The following is a 25871-nucleotide window of genomic DNA, read 5'->3' as shown; positions in this document are numbered from 1 at the left end:
GTAAATGTAAAAAGGAATGAGGAGTATCTCAATATTTTGCTAAGGACTAGCATCCAGAATCTATGGTTAGATACGAAAAGCAAGATGAAGCATTTATGATCTGCCACCACTTATCTAAACAAGGAAAGGGGGAGTTTCAGTTTCAACAACAGTAGAGTGGCTTGTACCAAAGGAACCGTCCTACGGATAGAAATGAAAGAAACTGTATTAAATACATTGAAAAAACTATTTGAAGGTATCAAGGGCAGACAAAAACCGGGATTTCACTCTTGAAAGAAGGGACCTGCACAGAGTGAGGTCCATGTTTAAACAGCTTTTTCCCTGGTTCCGCTGATCTCCTAACTGCCCTATGCTGCATGCTCCTCCCCAGTCTGTGCCGCACAGGGCAGTTAGAAGATAAACAGAAAGTTGCTTGAGATAGAGTAGGTAGTTGCCAGAATGGCAGAAAATTGAAGAAACAAATCCCATACAGTGGGAGCCTCAGAGGGGAGAGTGATTAAATGTAAAAGTTTCCTCAAATTCTTGTCTGACTACTGAATAGCCCAAGTGCCAAGGAGACCCTTTGGAGTTCAGTGAAAAGCAACAGTTGTATAATCAAAAGATATGAGCAGAAATCTCAACTACTGGCTACTGCAGTGGAGACAGAGTTCAGAGTTTGAGTCTCATCAAGTTTGAAGGCTCTGCAAACACTTCAGGCTGTTTGTTACCCCCGAATGACCACAATGTAGGAGTAAAAACCCTAGGACAAGGGGATCTGGCTAAGGGCAAAAGGCAAAACAGAAACAGATTGGACCTAATGAAACGTAAGACCATGCTTCTGCAGATTCAAAGTCACTGGCCAGTAATTTGATTGCCTGCTAGAACAAAAGTCAACGCTCTTCAGTCGAACAGAACACAATCCAGTGTCTCAACGTGCTCAGCACCCAGTCACAATTTTCTAGATATGAGAAGAAATACAAACATGCTACTCATAATAAGGAGGCAAGGCCATCAACAGAAACAGAACTTGAGATAATGCAGATGTTGGAATTAGCACAAACAAACAAACAGAAAAACTTTACAGCAGCTATTATAAATAAGTTCAAGCCCTAAAAGAAAATGATGGTTGTAATAAATGATGACACATAGAGCCTGCCAAAAGGGAAATGGAATTAAAAAAAAGACAAAATAAAGATTCTATAACTGAAAAGTATAATATCTGAAATGAAAGACTGGACTAGATGGACTTAATAGCAGAATGGAGATGAGAGAAGAAAGGGTTAGAAAATTTGAAGACAGATCAGTAAAAATGAAATCCAAACAAAACAAATCCTCAGTGACCTGTGGAACAATATCACATGGTCTAACACACATGTAATTGGTGTCCAAGAAGGAGAATACAGAAAGAAACAGGGTAGAATCAATTAAAAAATAATGGCTAGATTGTCCTCAAATTTGGTAACAACATTATCAACAACAGTCAATTCAAAGATCCAAGAATCTCAAGTAAGATATGTAAAATAAAAACCACACCCAGGTACACCACAGTCAAACTGCTGAAAACCAAAAATAGAGAAAATCTCGAAAGCAACAAGAGGAAAAAAAGAAACTATGTACAGGGGGAGATTATACTAATATACTATATATGTATAGTATGATAGTATATATGATATATGGTATATAACTAATACTATATAAGTATATACTTATACAGTATATATGTATACACTAATATTTACAATATATTATATATATGAATATACTAATTATGATTGACCTCTTTAAAAAAACCTGAAGAGAGGGACTGCTCAAACACACACACAAGAAGGATATAGATGGGAACCTATAGATTGAAAAAGACTTTAAGAGATACATTAACCATTTGCAATGTATAGATGTTGTTTGGATTCTGATACAAACTGTAAAAATCATTTTTTTTTTTTTTGAGATGGAGTTTCGCTTTTGTTGTCCAGGCTGGAGTGCAATGGAGCCATCTAGGCTCACTGCAACCTCTGCCTCCCGGAATTCAGGTGATTCTCCTGCCTCAGCCTTCCTGAGCAGCTGGGATTACAGGCATGCGCTACCACGCCCAGCCAATTTTGTATTTTTAGTAGAGACGGGGTTTCTGCATGTTGGTCAGGCTGGTCTCGAACTTTAGACCTCAGATGATCCACCCACCTTGGCCTCCCAAAGTGCTGGGATTATAGGCGTGAGCCACCATGCCTGGCTGTAAAAAACATTCATGAGAAAAAAGTGGCAAAAAGTGAACACTAGTAGATTATTTGATGATACCAAGGAACTACTAGTTTTCAAGTGATATGATGGTTCTGTGATTAATTTTATAGAGTCTTTTTTTTGAGACCTATGTTGATACCAGGTCTTTGACTTGTTCTGGTCAAAGAGCAAGCACTTTTTTTTTTTTTTTGAGACAGAGTCTCGCTCTGTTGCCCAGGCTGGAGTGCAGTGGCGCGATCTTGGCTCACTGCAAGCTCCGCCTCCCGGGTTCACACCGTTCTCCTGCCTCAGCCTCCTGAGTAGCTGGGACTACTGGCACCTGCCACCACGCCTGGCTAATTTTTTGCATTTTTAATAGAGATGGGGTTTCACTGTGTTAGCCAGGATGGTCTCGATCTCCTGACCTTGTGATCCACCTGCCTCGGACTCCCAAAGTGCTGGGATTACAGGTGTGAGCCACCGCACCCGGCCTGTTGATACTATTTACAAGGGAAATTATATATCTGGGATTTGCTATAAAATAATCTGGGATGGTGAAGGAGAGAGGAAGTAGACCACAGGGGAAAACAAGATTGGCCTTGAGTTGACCATCAAAACTGGTGATGGGTACATGGTGATTCATTATACAATTCTCTTTACTTTTGTATAGGTTTGATATTTCCTGTTATAAAAAGCTTTTTTTTTTTTTTTTTTAAAGTGCTTAAGTAACCTTGCAAGGATATAGGTTGGGATGACAAGCACTAACTTCCTCACTTTAACCCAAATGCATATAAATGCTTACCAGGCACTGACTAAAATGATCTGTAATCTTCTGGAGATAAGGCAAACTTTCCTTTTATAGATAATATGGATCTCAATTCTGCTGCCCATAGAAATGTATTTATCTTTTGTCCATGGTTCACTTTTCATTTGTCACAGAGTATGATCACTGTAAACAACTGAAGACAGTTCCAGTTTGAACTTTCCTATATTTTCTTCTAAATGCCATTTACAGAATGTCTTTCTTTACTTAAAAGCTTATTAAGGTTTAAAATACTTAAGGATGATGAAGACCATGTATTGAAAAATCCCATTTCCTGAATCCATTTCCCATCTTACAAATTTCAAAACAGTCACAGGCATTGGTCAGTAATCTGGTTACCTGCAGGCTTTCTTTGATGTCCTGGGCTTCAAGGCTTTGTGTGTGGGTGTGCACTCAGGCCAGGCCTTAGGAAGTCTGGGAGGACCAGGAGAGGAAGAACTTTCATGCCAAGGGTAAAGGAGGAACTGATGTAATGTCCTGGAGAGATTTCACTCTCCGTTCCTGCCCAGACCTTGGGAACAATGCAGGAGGGTGATAGTGCTTTGGATAATCCAACTCAGATTCTACTTTGGACTCAGGATCCAGGCAGGAACAGGACTTGGAGGAGCTTGATTTATTTATTTCTCTGCAGATATCACTCAAAGAGGAAGTACTTGATGAAGCTGATAACATTAACAGTAGAGAACTGGATCCGAGGGTATTTAATTCCAGGCTCCTGGTGGTCTGGGCACAACCACTGTCAAGGCCGAGAGGCCTGCAGTGAGACCTTGCAAGCTTTGTTTCAGTCTGCAAAGCAGTGCCCGTGTACCGAGTGGGCTATGACGTTCTTAGCCTACTGCCTGCCACCTCTGTTATTATAAGTTGGCAACAGGGCATGGAAACTTATGAGACCAGAGCCGGCAGGCAGAGAAGCTCCGGACACAGGAAATGCACTGAGCGGACAGTGGGTGCATTAAATCCCCCAGATGTAGGAGTCTTCTGTCTAAAACAAGAAGATTTTTTTGGTCTGGCCTTGATGTCTGGGTTTGTTCTTGGTGAGCTGCCCAGCTGGAAAACTGGGAAATTATCCACATTGCCCTCATTCTGAAGGTCTTGATATGGAAGGGAAATATACAAGGAAGAGGGAGGGAAAGCCAGACATAATTAGTCCCTGTGGACACAGAAGGAAGGGAGGAAGAAAGACCAAGGACGGGCAGGGAACTGTCATTCTGGTTGGAAGTGTTTTCTGATCTGAAACCTTTTTCCTGGTAGACCTCTGTTAGACACAAATAATCCCTTCTTCTCACTGCCAAACAGCCTAAAATAAACCAGGACTTTAAATGTGGTAATTTTCTTTACAAAAAGGTCTGATTTCTTACCCTTTCCTCTTGTTAGGAAAGTTTCTCTACTTAAAAATTCATAAAAATTTGACCCCATTTAATCACGCTATAAATAATAAGTAACTAGTAAACCTAAACAAACAAACAAAAATCTGCCTTTGGTGAAAGTTTTGACTGGTAGGTTTCCAGGGTACAGCAAAGGCTAAGATCAAGTTTGCATCTCACACACCAGGATCACATTTCCACCATTGTGCTTTCCCTAAGCCCACAGATGCTGGTCAGAGAAGAAGGTCACCAGGGAGACGCAAATCAACAGGCCCAGCAGGTAATGCTCACTCAAGCCTCAGTCCACTGGGCTTCACTTTCTCCCTATCCCAGTCATTTTGTTAAAATTTAGTGGGAGTATGAATGATACACAGAGCTAGACAGAAGTCATAAGCTCAAGGTCTTGAAGTGGAATTTAAACTATATTTCATATACCACTCCCGGTCTCCTAAGCCCATTAGGGGATGAAAATCTCTCCCCCAAAATTCATAAGTTGAAGTTCTAACCCCTAGTACCCTCACATTGTGACCTTATTTGGAAAGAGAGTCCTTGAGGATGCAATTAGTTAGGATGAGGTCATTTTATGAACAGTCAATATGATTGGTGTCCTTATAAAAAGTATACTTTGGACTTAGAGACATACACAGGGGAAGAAAGGAGGTGAAGATGAAGGCAGAGACCTCCAAGGCAAGGAATGCCAAAGCTTGCCAGCAAACCACCAGAAAAGAGGAGAGAGTCATGGAACAGATCCCATCTCAAAGCTCTCAGAAGGAACCAACTCTGGCACACCATGTTGGCCTTGGACTTCTAACCTCCAGAACTGTGAGATGATAAATATCTGTTGTTTAAGCCACCCAGTTTGGGGTACTTTGTTACAGCGGCCCTAGCTAACTAATACGCCCCCTACTCCAGTTACCTGAGGTTCAACCTCTGCTTGGTTTGGAGCCTTTCCCCTTGACTGTGTGCCCGGCATTTCGGCCTATTCATCCCCACAATGTGCCAATGTCACTGAACTCCCTTGGAGGGCCTGAGAAGAAAACTGCCCTAGTTTGGAGTGGATGATTCACATATGTCTGAGGTTACCAACAATAAACCCTGTGTACGCTCCTAGAATTTTATAAGCATTTGATGAAAGGGGCTAAATGAAACAAAATGGGTAACTTGTAGTACTCTGAGGCTTAATCTTCATTACTGCAGCAGGCCTGGGCAGGACTGCTTCCAAACAGGCCACCTTTCCAGGGGATCAGTAGAGAGAGTACATGCACATCTGCCGACACAGGAGGCCTCACAATCGGGGCTGCAGACTGTCTTGCTCTTCACAGGCAGTATGGGGGAGTCTCCTTTGTCTCCATAAAGCAGCACAAAAGAAGTGAATTAAGAAATCAAGAGATTGGATTTCCAATAAGCCAATTAGGTCTGTTTGGGTAAACCTCTCAATCATGTATAAGGCCTGGAGTCACAGGTGGCAGAGAGGTAAGGCAGAGAGCCCCTGGAGTGGGGAAAAGAGCAAAATGACCCCTTAACTGAGGGCTTCCTTCTCTGGAGGTGAAATCAAACTGCTCCCAGCTCCTTATCTCAAAGATCAGATGGCATTTCCCTAGGGGTAAAGGAAGTCTCTTGGAGACTTCCTGCCTGTCTTGTGAGAGTCATTCATGCATATTAGGGATCTCTTGCCCCTAAAACTTCTGGCTTAAGAGAGCACGCTAGCCCTAGGGCTAAAAGCAGCCTCCAGTTGGAGGACTCTGGTGCAGGCAGGGAGGGTGAGGGTCCCTTCTGTAACAGGCCGAGGGCCCAGATGCAAAGAGGGTCTCTGCACAATGAAGTCCCTACACGCCGTCACAAAAAACACATGCTGCAGCAGGGGCAAGGGTCAGAAGGTAAAAGGTCATGCTGCCCTACGCCCTGAAATATAGGAGGCAAAGCAGGAAGAAAGGTCCTGGAGAGGAAAGCAGGACTTGCAGAAGGCTGGAATGAGGCCGGATCAAGGGAAAAAGGTGTTAAGTGGTGCTGAGAGGCCCAGCTCCCAGGGGGAGCAGGAAGTCAAGATCTTAATCTGTTTCTGATGGGACCTGTCATTACCTGCTGCCAGATTCAATTTTCCCAGAACAGAAAGGGGTGCAAAAAGGCTAACCTTGTAGTTCTTAAGGGAGGAGACAGCCAGAAGTTTAATACGAAGGTTCCAAAGGGGTCATGGAGGACTCAGCGCTCAACAGGTATTGCAAGGTAACAGAATGCAAGCAGTGCTCACTTCCAAACAGGCTGTGTTATGACAGTAATGAAGACTGGCACTTTAAATGTATTTTCCCACAGAAATCACAGCGCAGATGAATCCGCGAAGGTGTTCTTGGATAACAGCGAGGGAGGCAACAGCCCTTCCCTACGTATAAGATGCACAAACCTGATGTTTGCACAAAGAGCGTGCAGTTGCGATATTGAGAATGGTTAAGAAAAGTGGAAGGAAAAACCAACTGCACAACATTGTGAATAGACGTACCACTGCTGAAGTACACCTAAAAATGGTTAAAATGGTAAATGTTGTGTATTTTATCCCAATTAATAATTTATATAAAAAGAGGGGGGAAAACAACAAAATAATAGCCAGAAATATTCAATCATGATAATGAGTAACATTTACTGAGTGCTTGGCTATTCTAAGGGCATTTTCCATATTAACTCATTTCTTTCTTTCTTTTTTTTCTTTTTTCTTTCTTTTTTGTTTTTTTTGAGACAGAGTCTCACTGTGTCACCCAGGCTGGAGACTCATTTCTTTCTTACGTCAACCCTTTGAGATAGGTCCTGTCATTTTCCTTCTTTTACAGGTGGAGATCTGAGACCCAAGGCAGTTGCCTGAAGTCACACAGCCAGTAAACTGGGGAGCTGGGATTAGAACCCAGGTAGTCGGGGGATCTAGAGTGCATGCATATACGTGCCAGTATGCTCTCTGGCTCCGTCATGCATTACACGGTTAATATGTGTAACGAAGATGTCAAACCCCAGCCCACAGCCTTCTTGACCCTGAGGTCATCAACACGATTCCAGCAAAACTAGAGAATCGAGTGGTTTTACAACAACCGTGAAAGGATGTGACTTGAGCAGCTAACGACTGCATCTACCTGGTGCCTACTAAGCAACTGTAGTGAGGGGCCAGCTTTCAAGGCGTGATCTCCTCAGTGGGTGGGTGATAGCCAGTGCTTCTGCTCTCAGAAGCCGGTGCCTGGCTCAGAACCCACAGTTCTCACAGGCTGGGAGATTTTCATGATGGCCCATCCATCCCAAGGGAGTTAATCATCTACAAGGGTGAATTCAGTCCAACTCAGCATGAGTTTTTAATATTATGAACTAGACATACTTTGGAATCTCAAAAGTCATCTTTGACATTTTTTGGTATAAATTTGGCAGTAACGTAAGCAGGGGACCTGCCACACACTGTACCCCAGTCAGGTGACCTGAAAACTGCTTTGGCGTCCTCATCTCCACAACTTCTACTCATCTTTCAATCATGTGCTCTATTTTCAGGGCGCCTGCACTACAAACATTCATGAAGATGTATTTTGGTCTCCTCATTCCGCGCAGTGGAATGAATGCAGGCACTGGCATCAACCCCACCTGGGTTTAAATCTCAGCGTTGCTACTTGATTTTGGGGCATGTCACTTATTGCTCTTAACCTTTATTTTTTCATCTATAAAGTGGAGATAATAATATCACCTTCTTTTATAGGGTGGTGGTGAGGATTAAATGATTCAAACATATAAGAGCTTAGAACAGGGCCAGCACACAACAAGGACCCAATAAATGTTAGCTATTCTTTTGTTATTAAGAAGCAGATTCCTACACCTCATCTTCTTTAATTATCTCATTAAAATTGTATACCATTTCCTTCCGCCAAAGCAGTCTTGGGGCACTTAGGTTTGGTGGTGGGGCAGGAGGGGTACGATTCCCCTCAATAAAGCAATCATATAAATAAAACTTCTGTGGGCCATCACAGAACACACACCCCCCTCTCCATCTCTCACAAAGAATGACTTCTCTCAATTATTGAGCCATTCCCATGTGCTAGTTGTAACAAAAATTGAGATCGATTGTACTTCGAGGCTTGAAATTTCTCACCACTTGCGATTTCCACATTTACCTCGTGATAAAGAGTTGTCCCAGAGCAGAACTGCCACGTTAAACTGCACCCAGTGCTATAGAAACAATCTCCGCCCTGCATATGTGTGAATATCTGCACACTAAAGTGATTAAGAATCACTGCTCCATAATCTCTTTGATGGGGCAGAGGAAAGGATGGGACTGAAGAGCTGAAATTATCAAGCTCCAAGGGGGTGATGGGATGAGAACGTTGGAGAAATCCAGATCTTGCTCCTTCTCCCTACAGACTGCACATCCAGTCCCATGGGGCAGTTCTGCGGAGCTGGTCCCATTCCGAGACTAGCCCAGAAGGGAGGCCTATTTTATGTTTCCGTGGAGCTTGTAGGGGGCCAATATTCAAGTAGTTCCAACACCAGAGGACAAGTGACAATTAAATATATATATATGGGGATAAAACCCAAAATAAAAGAATCTAAGGTATGAAAAGAAGTTAACACACCTGCAACGTGATAAAATAAATTTATTTTATAGTCATTTGCTGGTCTGCTATTTCTAAAGATGCTTTGCCTCCTGGTTTTTGTGAAAGAAGTAATATCATTGTTTACCTCCTTTCTACATAACTACCTACCTGCATTCTAATTCATATTGCAAAGATAAAATGAGTCGTAACAGTCAAGGAAAAAGAATGTCCTTAAACTGAGCTTTTTATGATGAAATAAGTGAATGACACTACTCTTGCTGCCACTCTCAGAGGGGCAATGTTATCTGAAGTTCTCAATAAGGTGAGACAAATCAGGACAGAAGAGATTTTCTCCTGCTTCTGAGCAACACCAGGCAGGACACTGCTATGATTTTCTAGATTTTAGATGCTCAAGACCCCGAAGGAAGGGAATACGCCTTATCTTCATATCACCCAGGAACACTCAGATTCCTTGGATGTAATGTGGGGATTTGAGAGCTGTAAGAGACTGCAGAAACCATTTAGTCCAACCCCCTTCTTATAACTGGGGAGACAGAGTCAGAGAAATGAGAAACTTCAGCCCTTATGATCTGTTCTGACAGAATGAAGGGTTAGGACCTGGTTTCCTGACTTCCAGATCTCATCCTTTAAAACACTTACACACACACACACACTCTCACACTCACACCCACTCACCCCAGTTTGTTGAGGATGGTCTGGTTCTGGTTTTGCCTGAATATTTGATATGTCGTCCTTGCTTACTTACTGATGGAGCCCTGTGTCACTGTCATAAGTGTGTTGGTATGGGGTGAAAAATTACAAGGTTAACCAAATTATATAAAATCACCCTCCCTTCCCAGAACTGGTAAGGAAAAAGGGTGAAAATGCTGGTTTTTCTAGAGGTAAGTGTAATCTGAGGACTGCTTTGCTCAAGGCATGATGTGATTTCAGAATGGACTACATTATAGAGGTAATGAATGTTCACATATAGAGAGTTTGAATTAGCATGATGATCATCCTCGTCTACTGTCAGGGCATGGAGGGGAACCTCTGAGCTAACACCAACTTCCTAGCTTCTAGCACTGTCACGTGGCTACTAAGGAAGGCATGATTTCAATGTAAGAAAGTCATAGAGGATACATGTGGGGAACTGGTGCTAGATTGAGCAAGACACATTTGTACTGTGACATAAATGCCCATTGTGAAATTATGAATGCCTGAACTGGTTAAGTTTGTGGCCACGATGAGGTGAAATCACAAGGCGGTTGAATGATGCCTTGTGTTTGCACTTGACCGTGCATGCTTCACTGTGCCAGGCTGCTGAACAGCTGAGTTGGGCCTTGTTCTCTTTCCATTCTGTCATTCCTATCCACCTACCCACCTACCTACCTACCCACTTACCTACTTACTTATGCCAAGTTGGTAGCAACATGTGTCATCTTGGGTTAACATACTTTTATATGGAACTGTATTCCCAGTTATGTAAAATAAATCACTGGGGAAGTAATATTTGGTATGTATAATTTCACTTGACAGATTTTTTTTTTTCAGAACCAGAGCTTTCTGTATGTTAACATATGCCCACATCAATCATCTGTTATCCTTCATAATTAAATGTAACAGTATTGATTCTGGAAACAATTTATGTTGAGCTGGATTTTTTTCTTTTCAGTGGAGAAGAAGGGAAAGAGAGAGGAAGCAGCTGGAGGCAGGAAACTTGTGCTGATCCATGCACCTCTCTACTTGTTCTCTTTGTCATCAAGGGCACCATATAGCTGAAAGGCAGGGGGATAGGGAGAGGGCCTCTTCATGTCACCTCTGTGCCTTGGACAGTTCTTCTCCCTGGATACCACCTGATAAAGACCTACACTTCTCTCCTTGTTGTGTGTATCTGTTCATCGGAGCACATGCGCCCTGTCTGAATAGACAAAGGAGGGGGACATATGCTCTCAGACCTTGCTTCCTGGCCATCAGCTTTAAGGAATGGTCTCTGAAAATGCTCTGTTTTTAAGAGCTGGGTCTGAAGAAAAGCTAACTGGTCTGCAGAGCAACGACACCCTTGACCTCGGCCTCATTAGCTCCATTCTCTTACCCACCGCGCTCACCACTACCGACATCATAATACTTGAGAGAAAGCTCATGACAGCGTATGCGGTGGCACATCTGTATTTACTTGGTTTGAGAGTAGCTCTCAGAGTAAGCCAGCTTTCTCTATTGCTGAGCTCCTGCAAATGAGAACAACAAACACACCTACTTCTGAGTCAAATCAGGCCAAGAGGAAAAGAGGAAGGATCTGGGAGGAGGAGAGACCATAAGCCTCCAATCACACTCAGGAATAAAATGGGGCTAGAAATTCCAAATGAGATTTAAAAAAAAAAAAATAATGAGAGAAAGAGAGAATGAGAGAGAGAATGAAAACCCATCACATACCCTTTGTATCTGAAAGGCAGGCTAGGTAATATATTTCTTGCCTTAATGTCAAGCTTCAGTAAACCCACCTCCTCTTCTCTAGAGTGGCTGGTGGCTATTATGCAAGCCGGAAATGCACATGGCAGGAAGAGCAAAAGAATGAAAAACCGAACTGGGGGAGGAGGGCAGCTGCTAAATTTAGCAAGGGTAGAGTGAGGGGAGGAAAGGATGAGAGGAAGGCAGGGAGCCTGCACAAAATGCTGTCCGTTCTCCGTCACGGAAGTGAGGGGCCCTGCTGTGAAATGCTCGGCACAAGGAGGTGATGTCAGTCGCCTGGAGTCAGGCTCTCTTTTGTGAAGTGTTAATTAGGAAAAACAAGAAACTTCTCATCTTTTGGTTTGCCAACAACCAAACAAAAATGTTAGCCCTGCTCTTGGGGATGAGCAATCATTTTAAGGAAATGCCCCAAGGGACCACGGTTGGAGGTCCCTAGTAATCTGGACCTAAGGAAAAGTACGTATGAAGAAATTGGCGCACGTTTGGACGTCTGTTGTCTGACCGATCCAAGCGGGAGGATGTGGGTATCATGACCCTCAGAGGCACGATCCATCACTGAGTGCTCAAGCTGTTCAACTGTTTAATGCAATGGTGTTCAAGTAAGGTGTTTTTTGGTTTTGTTTTGTTTTGTTTTTCTGAGACGGAGTCTCGCTCGGTCGCCCAGGCTGGAGTGCAGTGGTGCGATCTCGGCTCAGCCTCCCGAGTAGCTGGGACTACAGGCACCCACCACCATGCCCGGCTCAATGTTTTGTATTTTTTTTTTTTTTTTTTTTTTTTTGAGACAGAGTCTCGCTCTGTCGCCTAGGCTGGAGTGCAGCGGCGCGATCTTGGCTCACTTCAAGTTCCGCCTCCCAGGTTCACACCATTCTCCTGCCTCAGCCTCCTGAGTAGCTGGGACTACAGGTGCCCACCACCATGCCTGACTAATTTTTTTTTGTATTTTTAGTAGAGACGGGGTTTCGCCGTGTTAGCCAGGATGGTCTCGATCTCCTGACCTCGTGATCTGCCCACCTTGGCCTCCCAAAGTGCTGGGATTACAGGCGTGAGCCATCGTGCCCGGCCTCAAGTAAGGTTTTTATACTCTATTTCTGGGCCCCAGCACCTATTGTGGAACTAGGTCCAGGGCCTGAATTAAATTCTGGTCTTTTGCTTTCTATCAAGGATTAAGAGGAACAACCAGGACACTTGAAATAAACACGGACACTGAGTGCACTCTAACCAGCCTCCTCTGATGCCTGATGCAGAAAGCCCTGATCCAACACTGAGTTCATAGATTTGGGTGTTTTTCTTTCCTTCCTCCAGCTTTACCCCCTGCTAAAAACATCTTCAATGACTTCCCATTTCTTTCCTCCATATTCCAGAAATCAAAGTTCTCCACACTCTGGTTCCAAGCTAAGCCCCTTGAACTAGCTCTGCAATGACAAAATGGTGATCATTGTGAAGGCAAGGGTGATGGCTCAGAGGGGTTTATGTTTTTTATTTTATTTGGAGTATGTTTGAAATTTTTTGTAATAAAAGAGTGGGGGAAGATAAGCTCTATAATCCAGGTCATCTAATTGCTGTCTGTTCCAAAGCCTTACCCCACCCTTATGCCATTTTCTTTGCCTGGAATGTTCTTCACTTCAACCTTATCAGAATCCTGCTGGATTTCTAAGGCGGGGTCCACAACCTCCAGGTCACTGACCGGTACCAGTTCATGGCCTGTTAGGAACTGGGCTGCACAGCAGGAGATGAGCGGTGGGCAAGTGAGTGAAGCTTCATCTGTATCTACAGCGCTCCCCACTGCTCGCATTACTGCCTGAGTTCCACCTCCTGTCAGATCAGCAGCGGCATGAGATCCTCATAGAAGCACAAACGCTATCATGAGCTGTCCATGTGAGGGATCTAGTTGTGCACTCCTTACGGAATCTAATGGCTGATGATCTGTCACTGTCTCCCATCACCCCCAGATGAGACCGTCTAGTTGCAGGATAACAAGCTCAGGGTTCCCACGGATTCTACATTATGGTGGATTGTATAATTATTTCATTATGTATTACAATGTAATAATAATAGAAATGAAGTGCATAATACATGTAATGCACTTGAGTCATCCCAAACCATCCCTCACCTCCACTGTTGGTGGAAAAATTGTCTTCCACAAAACTGGTCCTTGGTGCCAAAAAGGTTGGGGACCACTGCTCTAAGGCATACTCCAGGCATACTCCTTTATGAGCAGACCCTGCTTCCTGTACCTGGCTGTCACTGACCCTTCCACCACACCTTTACAGTGCCTACCATACAGTTATGCTTCTGTGCTTCTGTGTACATTCATCTCACTGCTTCACTCTGATTATGAGCTTCAGGGAACCAAGAGTGTATCTTGCACATCGGAAGCACTCAGTAATTGTCTGCTGAATGAAAAGTGAACTTACACGAATAAGACCAGCTTATCAAGTTAACAATTAAACTTCTTGGATTTGTCTAAACCTCAGGCAAGAAAAGAGAAGCCTCTTCCAGTACCTTCTTCATGGTTCTGATGCAGTATAACCTCCGGCTGTGTGTGTATAGAGTTTCCAGGGTGGAAGAATGGTGAAAAAAGAATCCGAGGTTTCCTCTGCTTCAGAATATGCTGAAGGAGTTCATAGAGCACATCACCTGGAAAGAAAAAGGAAAGGGAAATCGAGAAATGGAAAATTTTTTTTCCAACAACAATTTAGGGAGCAGCAGCCATGTGCCTGGCACTGTGCCAAAGATACAACTGGAGAGCAAAACAGGCCTGCCACCTCCTACCCTCACCAAGCTCACGGGACACAGAATGCAGCACTGGAAACTCAAAAGGTAAGAGCTATGTGAAGTTTTAAATCAAACTTTTTTGATCATGAAAATCATATGCTTTTTTTTTTTTTTTTTTTTTGAGACAGGGTCGCACTGTGTTGCCCAGGCTGAAGTGCAGTGGCACGATCTCAGCTCACTACAACCTCCACCTCCCGGGCTCAAGTGATCCTCCCACCACAGCCCTCCAAGTAGCTGGGACCACAGGTGCGAACCACCACACCCAGCTAATTTTTGTATTTTCAGTAGAGACAGGGTTTCACCATGTTGTTCAGGTTGGTCTCAAACTCCTGAGCTTAAGTGATTCACCCGCCTAGGCCTCCCAAAGTGCTGGGATTACAGGTGTAAGCTACTGTGCACGGCCCCAAAAATGCTTTAAAAAGGCAGAAAATCAGAAAGAAAACAAAACATTACCTAGAATCCCATCACTAAGATACAGAAGCCCTGTTAATACTATCTACAGTTCTATAGTTAGACTCAGGCTTTTAATAGTTGAGTATCCTCTCTTCCCTCCGCATTAGGATTTGAACACTTTCCCACATTACTGAACTGCTTCAGTAGCTGCCTAACAATGGCAGGGAATTTAAACGATCCCAATTTATTGCTCTTGTATTTGTGAGGATGTGCTTTTTACATCTATCTTAGCTTGCACTTCAGATTACTCGAAGAATTATGAAGTCATTAAGAACATTTGTAATGCTCCGATGACAACTCATAGATTCTTCATAGACATCTTCCCTACAGAGAAAAACATGCCTTTTTAACCAACCTCAATCCTAGGCAGGAAAAGAATAAACATGAAAAAAATCCACGAGTCCAGTTAGAGGTGGTAACTATTCAAGATACTCTATAAGGAACTGGCATGTCCTGGGATGCTTCCCTCCTTTAAAAATGCACACAGCCATTGTTCCAAGGTTCCACAGTCTCTAGAAAATCATCTAGAGATGTCAGGCCATAGTCAGAGGATAGTAGGGGCTGGGTTGAGCGGGCACCTTTCTGTTCTGATATATTTGGTATTTGAAGTGTCCAAGGATTAATTAGCGAAAACCAAAAACAAACCCAAAACGTGTCATGGTCTTGTCCCACCCCTTGACTCTTAGATCCAAGTTGAAAATGCAGGTGGGTACCTCAAAACCCTTTGGGGGTGGGTGATTAATCTTTAAAATATCACAGGCCTCTGACTATCTCCGCACACCCTTCTCCACACACAGACAGGCAGTCAGCAGTAATAACAAACAATGGCCTTTGTCTCTAATTTTAGCGATTTTTTAAACAAATATTTTAATTACCAACTTAAATTCAAGGCGTATTTTGGGTTGAAGATATTGCTCTATTATTTTTTCTTTCAAGCTCAGCATGGACCTGAGAAGCGTTCCATATTAATGTCTTTTTTTCTACAAACACCCGCTCCTTTATCACTCATACTAAATAAAGCTCCAAGGATACCCGATTCTAAGGGATTCCTGAGGGAATTTTGTGTTTTCGCCTTGACTTTGTTCCTTCCTCTACCTTTGAAATTTGGTTGCTGTTAGTGTAACTTTCTGCCACTACTTAGTATCATGACTAAATAAAGCAAAATACTTCACAGACCTGCAGACACCACGTCACTTAGGTATTTTAGTAACAGGAGATGGGCAGGAAGATACAGAGGGGTCCTGGACCAGACTTTTGAAACTGCTATGTATAAGGGAGAACCATGGCACACATGACTGCATTTGAGAGCTGAGAACGGCTTTGGAATTCATTGAATCCAAACCTAGTAGTCATGGTGATGTCTCTGATGAGGCGGGGATAAGGAGCCTGAAATACAGTCCTATTTTAATGATTCATATTTTAATCTCATACAAAAATAAGCCCCTAATCAACACTTTGTTTCTTTTGGTTTAGTGTAATGACTTCCTGAACTTTTGCTAATTTACATGGCCTCACACTTGCTGGGTTTTATCAATTTTTTTTTGGTAGTATGCGGAATAGAAAAATGAAAACATTGAAAAATGTGTTCCTGATGATTACTATTACTAAAAAAAAAGGTCAGTAATTAGTGTATCCATTTTGGAAGGGGAGGCCAGGAAATATAAATTTAGTGTCTGTGATGCTGTTCAGCTTGGTTCACTTAACCAGGCGAGCTGGTGTGGTGGTGGGAGGTGCTGACTGCAGAGGTGGGCACGGCTGCCTGGGTGGGAGTCCCAACTCCTGTGCACCAGGTGACCTTGAGCAAGTCCCTGCACTTCTCTGCAAAATGCAAATAATGGCACCGACCTCCAGCATTTGCTATGAGGGTTAAAGGAGGGAAAGGACAAGAAGCACCCAGAGTAGGGTTTGGTGCACAAACTGTTCCCTGGACCCCTCTTAGTGGCTACTTCTGGGCTTGGGGTGGCTCAAACAAGGGCTGGAGAGCAGGCAGGTGACTTTTCCTTCTATGTTTTCATGAGAGAGAAACTGAGGAAAGACAGCAGCATGGCGAAGAGGCCATGCTCTGGAGTCAGACTGGTGCCTCCACAGGAATGCCCCTTAAGTCTCCTCATCTATAAAATGGCAATGTTGATGGCATCTACCTTGTGGGATCGTTGTAAGGATTCAATAAGGTGGTCTATGTAATGAGCTCATCATGGCGTGAGGCAAACAGGAAAAGCTCAGTAAACACTAGTCATTGCTTTTACCACCACCACCGGGAACACTCCCATCATTACTATTCCTGATCTTATTATAGTGGCTTAGGACAGGTGCGTAGATCTCTAAGGAGGTCTCACATGGAGAACAGAGGAGTATCTGGGTCACGGCCAACTTTATGTTCCCCTTCCCGAAAGGGTAAAGAAGGCTAACTGAGGTCACTCTCCCAGTCTTGGGTTTGCTGGATGCCTCATCCTGACCGGGCGGGCTAAGCCTCTAGGGGGCTGACACGTGGTCTGCCGCACACCTCCCAGGCTTCTGCGCAGGCTCGCTTCAGCCTCCCATACTGACGCTGGCCAAGGGAGCAGGGACAGAGGGGTTCTTCCCGAGTGTGCAGGAGGAAGCAGGGGGAGGGGCAGGTCAACTGGACTCAGCCAGTTTCCTACCTAGACCATAAACCTATTACGAGACTAATAAGGCATCAGGAGTTATCTTAAATGCTATCCATGAGGTGGCTATGGGTGGGAGCATGGACCTGAGGTTCCGGGTACCGGGCCAGGAAAAAACTTAGTTCTAAGACCCAGGAGTGTGGCCTTAGTTGAGTCATTCCATGCACAGACATGTTTCCTCAGCAACCAGGGGCTCGGTCAGGGAATGCGGCCGGCTCAGCAAAAACACGTCACCACCACGGGGACAGGGACCGCTTGCTGTGCATGCGCTATGAGCATATGATTGGCAGTGATAGTGTGCCCCAATAATAACTTGGAATATTAGACCTAGACAGGATTCTAGAGGTTTCTTAGATTGACTCAAACTTTGCTCACTAAAAGTCTCCCACCTCCCCTTCACCCAGAAAGAAGTGGCTTTGGCTAGGTAATTACAGTGATGGGTAGCTGGCCACGGCACAAGCAAACCATTTTTGGACAGCTCTAGTTGACAGAAAGTTTCTCTGCTGAGGTGAAATCTGGCTTCCCCCGCAATCCCTGTACTTTGGTTCTTAGTTTTGGCTTCTGAAGTAACACAGAATATGTGTCTTGTCTATAGCAGGTTTCTAAGTATATGAAGACGGCCCTCCATCTCCTTTCATTTCCAGTGTCCCTTCATGCCTCAACACCCAGCCTGCTCTCTTGATGTATTCTTCAAATTTTCATATATGTAGGAGAGGAGGTCACATCCGAAAGGTGTTATTAACAAAAAATCTGGCTACGTGCTGTGCCTCACACCTATAATCCCAGTACTTTGAGAGGCAGAGGCAGGAGGATCACTTGAGCCCAGGAGTTTGAGACCAGCCTGGGTAATATAGTGAGATCCCCATCTCTACAAAAAATACAAAAATTAGTGGGGTGTGGTGATGCATGCCTATTGTCCCAGCTACTCGGGAGGCTGAGGTGGGAGGATTGCTTGAGCCCAGGAGGTCGAGGCTGCAGTGAGCTGTGATCGCACCACTGCACTCCAGTCTGCATGACAGAGTGAGACCCTTTCTCAACCAACCAACCAACCAACCAACCCCAAAACAGTCTCTGGGATAAAGAATATATTTAAAAATAAGTTATATTTATTTGCCTACTGAAAATAAAGAGCATGTGCCACAGCACTGTATATCTAACTTAGCTAGTGGCTGAAATTCAAGGGCATTTTTCGGAAAATTCATAACCCATTTGATTTTTGATTTTTTTTTTTTTTTGAGATGGAGTCTTGCTCTGTTGGAGCAAGGCTGGAGTGCAGTGGCGCGATCTCGGCTCACTGCAAGTTCTGCCTCCTGGGTTCATGCCATTCTCCTGCCTCAGCCTCCCGAGTAGCTGGGACTACAGGCGCCCGCCACCATATCTGGCTAATGTTTTTGTATTTTTTTTAGTAGAGACAGGGTTTCACTGTGTTAGTCAGGATGATCTTGATCTCCTGACCTCGTCATCCGCCCACCTCGGCCTCCCAAAGTGCTGGGATTACAGGCATGAGCCACTGTGCCCGGCCACCCATTTGATTTTTAATAAATCTCCCCTCTCTTCCCAGAAAAGAAACACAGTGACTGGTCCTAACCAGTACTTCTATTGTACTATTCAATGGAACTGAGCCGTACTGGTCAAAGAACCATGGTTTTCATTGGTTCCTCCATCTGTTTTCACGCATACATACACAGTTCATGTAAACACACGCATGTGCAGAGGTAGATGTGCCACAAAGCTAGTGAGCTTTGGGGTTCCTTCACTTGTGCAGGTCCCTGGGAAGAGTTCTAGAAATATTCATATTGCCTAAATTGTAAGCCTCGGGCCCATAAAATCTAGATATACTCCTGGGTGCATGCACACGAACACACACATGCACACACACAGAAACAAAACACAGTTTTGCATTGGTGATCTTTACGTGACAAGCCAGGCATGTTCTTTGAGCATCCTAAATTCCATTATTGTATTGCAATGTGTTTCAAATGGACAGGAACGAGCGAGTGAACAATACTGCTGTGACTTGGCTGATCAATCTTACTAATGTCTGAGGACAAACAACATACAAGCTGCTGTTGAGGGGGGTTAAATTTATTTAAGTTACTTAATTTTAGAGGAAAGAATTTGGGCTCTGGAGCAAGGGAGTCCCAAGTTTGAATCTTGTTCCTCTGTTTGTTCCTCTGTTTGTCAACTGTATGCCCTTAGGGAAGCTATTTTTCTTCTCCGAGCCACAGTTCAGGGCTTAGTTCAGTATTCTTGTGTGTAAAATGAGAACTGTGCCACAGACTTGGCAGGGCTGTTGTAAGGATTAAATGAGATGATACGTGCAGAGCACCAGCCCCACGTCTGCCATCATAAACACTCAATGGATGGTGTCTCTTGCAATTGTCATAAGTGTGAACAGACGTGTCTCATAAAATCCGGCAAAAAAATGTTTTCTTTGTTTCAGTACTTTTGTATTTAAAGCACATGCATAAGTTTTACAAAGTCGCATTCATATGGATGGAATTTTTTTCCCCCAGTTGACATCATTTCACACAGACATTTCCAGTTTACAGTTAGCTCTTATAGTCCCCATTTGTGGTCGTATTGCCAACTTCTTTTGTTGGGTTTCTTCCCTTTAGCTTTTAAGCAGTTTCAAGTTTTTTTCCTGTCCACATGCACACGCCCCTTGTCCCCATCCTCCCTGTTAGGTCCTGCTCCTCTTTCTCTCCTCCCTTTACAGCCAAATTTCCCAGGGGAGCTGTCCAACACCATTCTCACCACTTCCTCACCTTCCATTCCGGTTCCCACTCCCACCCTTCTCCAATCTGCTTTTGCTCAGTTCACCTCCCTGTTGTCAAATCCAAAGGGCAATGGTTGGTACTTGGGGAACTGCCTGACTTCTCAGCAACATCCTCACCAGACATCTCTACTTCCTTCTCTTAGAATACTCCATGGCTTCAGAGATTTCCACCTGTCCTGGTTTTCTGCCTACTTCTCTGCTCTTCCTCCTTCTCCAGCCCTTCAACAGTAAGGTTCCCCAGGTCGCCCCTTCTTCTTGGGCAACCTCATCTACTCCCATGGCTTCAATCGGCTCGTCTATGCTAAATCTACTTCAGCCAGGCACTTCTTCTGAACTCCAGAACCACATTCCATGATCTCCTAAGTAATTCCTCCTGGAGGTCATACAGGCGCCACACATTTGACGTGTCTAACACAAACATCTTTACAAATGAGATTGTGTTCCTTAGGTCAGTAAATGCTCAGACGATCAGACCAAAAACTTGGAAGTAATCATTAAGTCCTCTCTTCTTCTCATCTCACATGAAATGGGTCACCAAGACCTGCAGACTCTGCCTTTTATCTGTTTCTTGAACCACCTCCTCTCTCAGTGAGCCTCACTTTAGTTAATATCATAACCATTGCTCCTAGACTGCAGCCTAAGAGGCCCCGCCTCCACTTTTCACCTCCGTACCTTGCCACGCCGACCCTCTGCTTAAAACAAATGGCTTCTACTTGTCTTCAAACAAACGTGTAAAATCCTGAATATGACCTGCAGAGCTCTGCATAATCTACTGAAGAAATAATAAATGAGTGAGTGAGTGAATGGCTGTGAGGCTACCATGTATCCTATGATATTTACCTTCCCCAACTGTGTTTAGCTAGTCCCACACTGGGGGTGGTTGGGGAATTTCCAGTTTTTAACTACTATAAATAGAATTGTTAAGGGCATCCTGTTTTGCCCAGTATTGGATGGTTTCCTTCGGCTATTTGTTTAGGAATAGAATTATCAGTGAAAGGGTATCATTAGTTTAAAAGTTCTTATTATATACTACTTGTTCTCAGAAGGCTGGAATCAATGTTTCTTATCATCTGTAATGTTACCTAGAGCCTCTCCCAGGGGGGTTTTGCAACTTTTGACTTCTCAAGTTGAGTAGGTTTAAAGTAGAACCCTAACATTATTAAAATCTGCATTTTTCAGGTGATGATTTGCTATGTACATAATCTTACACGTAGATTAAGTAACACATTCTTAAATTTGCAAACAGCTCTCTCTTCTCTTTGGTTTTTATTCAGAGGCTTCAGTTTCCTTCTGGCCACTTTTTTTTTTAAAGTGAGAGTATGCCTGGTGTGGGAGAGGTACTTTTTAGATGTGTCAGAATGTTCTCTCTGTTGGACCCTTTCTACCTTTGATGGGTTCAGGATGAAGCCCTAGGCTTCGGTCCCTTAACTTACGTAATAAATTCAACAGTGAAAACACCAGTGCATAACATGCCCATTCATGTAATGGGGCTGCTTAGTTTTCTAACTCTGCTTGGTCGTAGTTTCTTTTTTCTTTCTTTTTTTTTTTTTGAGACAGAGTCTCACTCTGTTGCCCAGGCTGGAGTGCAATGGCGTGATCTTGGCTCACTGCAACCTCCGTCTCCCGGGTTCAAGCAATCCTCTTGCCTCAGCCTCCTGAGTAGCTGGGACTACAGGTGCGTGCCACCATGCCTGGCTAAATTTTTGTATTTTTGGTAGAGATGGGTTTCACCACATTAGCCAGGATGGTCTCGATCTCCAGACCTCGTGATCCACCTCCCTCAGCCTCCTGAAGTGCTAGAAGTACAGGCGTGAGCCACTGCGCCTGGCCTGGTCCCAGTTTCTAAGCATTCCATTCAATGCATTTTTGCAGGCCGGTTGAATTAACCTTTTAATTTAATATGGAGTGCCTTCTGTGACCACAAAAATAAATTAGTCTTTTACTTAGCAACAAATATTTGAAATTTGGTTTAATATTTATGTCTTATACACAGAGACCCTAAGAAAAAAGGAACAGGCTGTGGGAAAATTTAAATATTATATTTAAGACAAGAATAAATCTGTTAGAAAACAGATACAGTAAGACAATTACAGCTGGATATAGAATATAAGGTAAGATAAACAAAATAAGCTCTCGAGAAAACAGAACTTTATGAAATAAGTATGTGTTTAAAGGAAGCACTGTGCAGTTGGTTTTCCCTACGTTACCATCACATCAACTTGTATGACCAATGTTTAGCGTCATCTGCAGGGCTACCTAGGTCTCTCCGACTTTTAACTTCTCAAGTTTAGTAAGTTTAAAGTAGAACCCTAACATTGCTAAAACTTGCATTTTTCAAGTACATGACAGCAGGGTGGGAGATCACCTCCATTTCACAAATGGGACAAGTGAAGAGCCTAAGAAATAAAATGACGGCTGGGTGCAGTGGCTCACGCCTGTAATCCTAGCACTTTGGGAGGCCGAGGCGGGTAAATCATGAGGTCAAGAGATCAAGATCATCCTGGCCAACATGGTGAAACCTCATCTCTACTAAAAATACAAAAATTAGCTAGGTGTGGTGGTGCACAACTGTAGTCCCAGCTACTCAGGAGACTGAGGCAGGAGAATCACTTGAACCCGGGAGGCAGAAGTTGTAGTGAGCCGGGATCACAGCACTGTACTCCAGCCTGGCGACAGAGCGAGACTCTGTCTTAAAAAAAAAAAAAAAAAAAGAAAGAAAATGACTTTCCCATAAGTGACCTATCTAAGCATTTCTCTGACGTGTGATACACATTTTTTTTGCTTGCTGAAAGACAGAGTAAAGAAAGAGCCAACTCTGGTGTCTTCAGACAAGGGTCATGTCTGCTACAACTCCCATGTTTCAGGGCTATAATTTCCCTTCTGTGACCTATATCCTTGGATTCTCTGACTTAATTCTAAAACAGCCAGTTGACACAGTCCTTCAATCTGCAAACCTACCACTGCTTAATAGAAATTAATAGGCCAACTGATTCAAGCAATACTATGTAAAGACCAGTATTTTTGGTTTAACTTTGAAAGAAAATTTTACTATATTTGAAAAATATAAGCAAAGCATATTTCCAAAGACAAAGGTTCTGGTGGGTTGGAAAGGGAAGAAACAATTTGCAAAATCACACTCTAGTATATGAAAAGACTGCAGATTTTAGTCTACTAAAATCCTCAATATATTTAGCAAATCCCCAATACATTTTTGCTGAATTGAAGGAACTCTGAACATATGTTTCTTTCCCTTTTTTAGCATTGATAGCAAGTGAGCGTAACATGAATTAAATTGATAATAACTTGTGGGTTTCCTTGTTCATAGAAAATAATGGGTACCTAAATCCATTCCACCTGAATGTCATGCAATGGATAACCCTAAGTAAGGGTTAATACAAATGCCAACCTGTCTAGACGTTCCTTCCTGTCAATGAGTCTTCTCAGAGTCTCAAAGTAGTCAGGTAATCAAATACATCTCTGAATTTAAATTACTTCAGAACAAGAACAAGTTAATGTGATAACTATCTAGTAGCCCAAGGTCTATGTAAAATTATTCTGTTCAGGTGAAGTTTTATAAAAGTGGGATCCCTTCCATTTATTCTTCAACTTTACAAATGTTATAAATTTGTCATCTGTTATATCCTCCAACTGGGAGACTATTCCAAAGGAAATATCCCATTTGTCTTCAACCTTGAAATCTTCCGGTTAGAGACCATATAATTATTTAAAGCACATGGCAAATGTTCCCTGCTTTATCCTAGGGGTTGAAAATGGAGGATTCTTGTCCTGGAAGTGGATGTGATAAATGTAATTTGTTAAGCTGGTCAATGAATATGGCATTCAGGGAGTCTACTGTATTTGACTTAAGGTATAATTGTATTTCAGGTAATTATAATTCATTGGGTCCAGTGCTCTCCTCTCTACATTGGAGAGGAGTTGTGTTAAGGAATGTTGTTTCCATATATAGACAGCATAGATAGCTACAGTGTTTGCTAGAAACTTAACACTGTTTCGGTGCTGAAGTTGGGCTGAACTGTTAAGGATGGAAGGAAGCTTAGGATCCATGTGGTGAGAACCACATTTTGTGGATGCGGAAAATAAGGCCAAGTGAAGTGATGTGATTTGTGAAGGGCCAGGTGTAGAACCCAGGCCTGAGGACTTCCACTACACCAAACTGCTAAAGCCGAAAGCCCACGTCAGAAGAAACAGTGACAAATGTTACATCTGGAAAATAAAAAGGATTTTCAATCTAGATCTTGCCCTTGCCTAAGGAGAATGCCCGTGGCCTTCCTCCTCTTGCTGGGTGATCCCTTCATGAGATGGGTCTTCTCAACTCCTTAATTCTGTCTTATAAACCCATTCACAATACTCCTGTGTTCTGTGATAAGTTGTCCTGTAGGCCCTGCTGGCAGGCATCACCTTGAAATTCTGTCCATGGCTTTCTAGTGGGTGCCTTAATTAAATTACCTTCAGTATAAATTTATCTTTATTCCCAGCTCATAAAATTCTACATAATGGAGATGATGTATGATGCTCACATCTATTATTCCTAGCTCTGGCCTGCCTCTTGTTTTAGATTTCCAACTGGAGAACAGGACAAGTCTTCCTGAATGTACTGGCACTGCGTGCTCAAAAATGAACTCTTACCACTACTTCCAGGTCAGCTCCCCATCTTAGCTAGCCACTTTGGGCCTGAGCATTATTTTGATCTCACTGATCCAGTCTGGGCTTCATTGCCTCCCATTAGGATCACAGCAAGGACTCTAACTAGCTTTCCTGCTTTAAGTAAGCCAATGAATCTACCCTATGTACTGATGGCAAATGTCTGTTGCAAAAAGAGAGCTCCAATCATATTTTTCCTGATCAAAACTTTCCAGTGGTTTCCAATTACCTGTAAAATAAAATCCAAACTTCTTAACCTGGGTACTGTCAAACTGGGTCATCATTCAACCTGCATTTGTTGAGTGCCACCTGGATGCCATGCCCTGGTGTTAGGTACTGGAGACTTGGCGGCTTAATAGAACACAATCACTGCCCACATTGAACTTTCCACTCTAGGGGAGGGATCCAGAGTAGCAAACAACCATCAAACAATGTATATAACACTGTATGTGCGTGTGTGTGTATGTGTCAAGGGCCATGACAGAGGTAGAGAATGCTCTAAGATAAAAGAGAAACAGCACCTAGCCCAGACGGAGGTAGAACAAGATGGGAGAAAGGAAGGTGGAGTGGAATTAGGGAAATAGGGAAGGCAGTCAAGGGACGCCTTCCAGGAGACAGTCCACCAGTTTGAAATGTGAGGAGGCAATCAGACAATCCGGAGAGGTATGGTGAGGGATGTTTGACCATGTTTCAAAGGGAGTGTCTAGCATGTGCAGCCTTCTCTCTGAATTCCTCTTCCTTGTACGCTGGCCTACATCTCCTTAACACACTTCCTCATCTCCTTCTTGTTTACCTCTCCAAGTTTTCAAAGTCAGGCTCCATTACCATGTCTATGAGGTCTGTTTGATAATCCCGCTAGAAATGGCCCTTGTAATCTCTGAACTCCCTTAGCCTGTACCTGTGTACCTCCGGCATAGAGTTGCTTGGTGAATACTCATGGAATGAATGTCTATTGCCACCTCCTAACTGTGATCTAGAGCATCTCAACATCCATTCTAGTGCATCAGGCTTATCAGGCCTTCCTGCCTTTTCTGCCTCTTCTAATTATCAGGTAGGTATTCTCACCATCACCCAAATATACTTGGTGATGCTGTGCCAATTACCCTCTGCCTACTCAATCCCACCCATTCTTCACGGTCCAAACCAACTCCTTTCCTTCTC

At 43.4% G+C, this 25871-nt stretch overlaps 1 protein-coding gene across 3 annotated transcripts in view; it reads right to left on the bottom strand.

The window, feature by feature from the left end:
• Positions 1–25871, bottom strand: part of ETV6 (ETS variant transcription factor 6) — a 248035-nt gene that overhangs the window by 28107 nt on the left and 194057 nt on the right. For all 3 annotated transcript variants that reach the window (XM_015151078.3, XM_077952438.1, NM_001266080.1), the window contains 1 exon segment: positions 13899–14033. In XM_015151078.3, coding sequence (XP_015006564.1) covers positions 13899–14033 — 135 coding nt within the window.

The sequence above is a fragment of the Macaca mulatta genome, chromosome 11, assembly GCF_049350105.2.
Source record: "Macaca mulatta isolate MMU2019108-1 chromosome 11, T2T-MMU8v2.0, whole genome shotgun sequence".
In the NCBI taxonomy this organism is placed as follows: Eukaryota; Metazoa; Chordata; class Mammalia; order Primates; family Cercopithecidae; genus Macaca; species Macaca mulatta.
Note: the sequence above shows the minus strand (reverse complement) of the source record. Positions and strands in the feature narration are given on the sequence as shown.